At 54.0% G+C, this 742-nt stretch overlaps 1 protein-coding gene across 1 annotated transcript in view; it reads left to right on the top strand.

Annotated features, from left to right (window-relative positions):
• The window catches only part of TM6SF2 (transmembrane 6 superfamily member 2), an 8,362-nt gene that overhangs the window by 5,839 nt on the left and 1,781 nt on the right, over positions 1-742 (top strand). The window contains exon 9 of the mRNA XM_049642568.1: positions 603-722. Coding sequence (XP_049498525.1) covers positions 603-722 — 120 coding nt within the window. The remainder of the gene's footprint in view (positions 1-602; positions 723-742) is intronic.

The raw sequence follows: 742 nt of genomic DNA, 5'->3' as shown, positions 1-742 counted from the left end.
TTTTAAGTTAAAAAAATTCATTGTCCTACCAAAAATGTCTGTCTTCAAAAATGAAGACAGATATGGTCTTCAAGTATGGCTGGACCTAGGAGCTAAGGCAACTCTGTCTCTGGGCTCTGTTTTCTTTGCATGGACTCCACTCCCTGGTAGTCACTTTGTGGGATTAGAGAGTCAGCCTTGGGCAGCTCCAGGCCTCCATCCACCCTACTTAACCACCCCAGAAGAATCTGAGCTCTTATTTCCCCAGAGCTTAAGCACAAGTCTCAGGCAGGCTCTGATTGGCCCACATGCCCATCATCACTGAATAACATGTCCATTCTGTCGCTGGTCATTATGGCCAGGGGGCTGGAGTTTTGCAGTTGGCCAGGGTCACATGCCACTTCCGGAGTAATGTGGGTGGGCTCAGTGTGTGTATGTATGTGGCCGGGGGAATACCCAAGGGAAATAGAGAAAAGTGTACACAGGGTTGGGAGCACAGAGAGCCCCCGTCCTGCCCGGGTGGGATCTGAGGCTGGCCAGATCCTCCCTGGGGTCTCTACCTCGGGGGTCTCAAGAGACCTGGCTGGGGCAGCTGCTCATCCTCCTGGTCGTGTGCCCCTTAGATGCTGGTGTATATGTTCTATGTGCTGCCCTTCTATGGCCTGGCTGTCTATGCCCTCATCGTCCCTGGCTGTTCTTGGCTGCCTGACTGGGCCTTGGTGTTTGCTGGAGCTGTTGGCCAGGTGAGGTGGGGGGGGGGGGG

Source organism: Panthera uncia, chromosome A2 (genome assembly GCF_023721935.1).
Source record: "Panthera uncia isolate 11264 chromosome A2, Puncia_PCG_1.0, whole genome shotgun sequence".
NCBI lineage: Eukaryota > Metazoa > Chordata > Mammalia > Carnivora > Felidae > Panthera > Panthera uncia.
The sequence above is the reverse complement of the archived record's forward strand: the minus strand, read 5'-3'. Positions and strand labels throughout refer to the sequence as shown.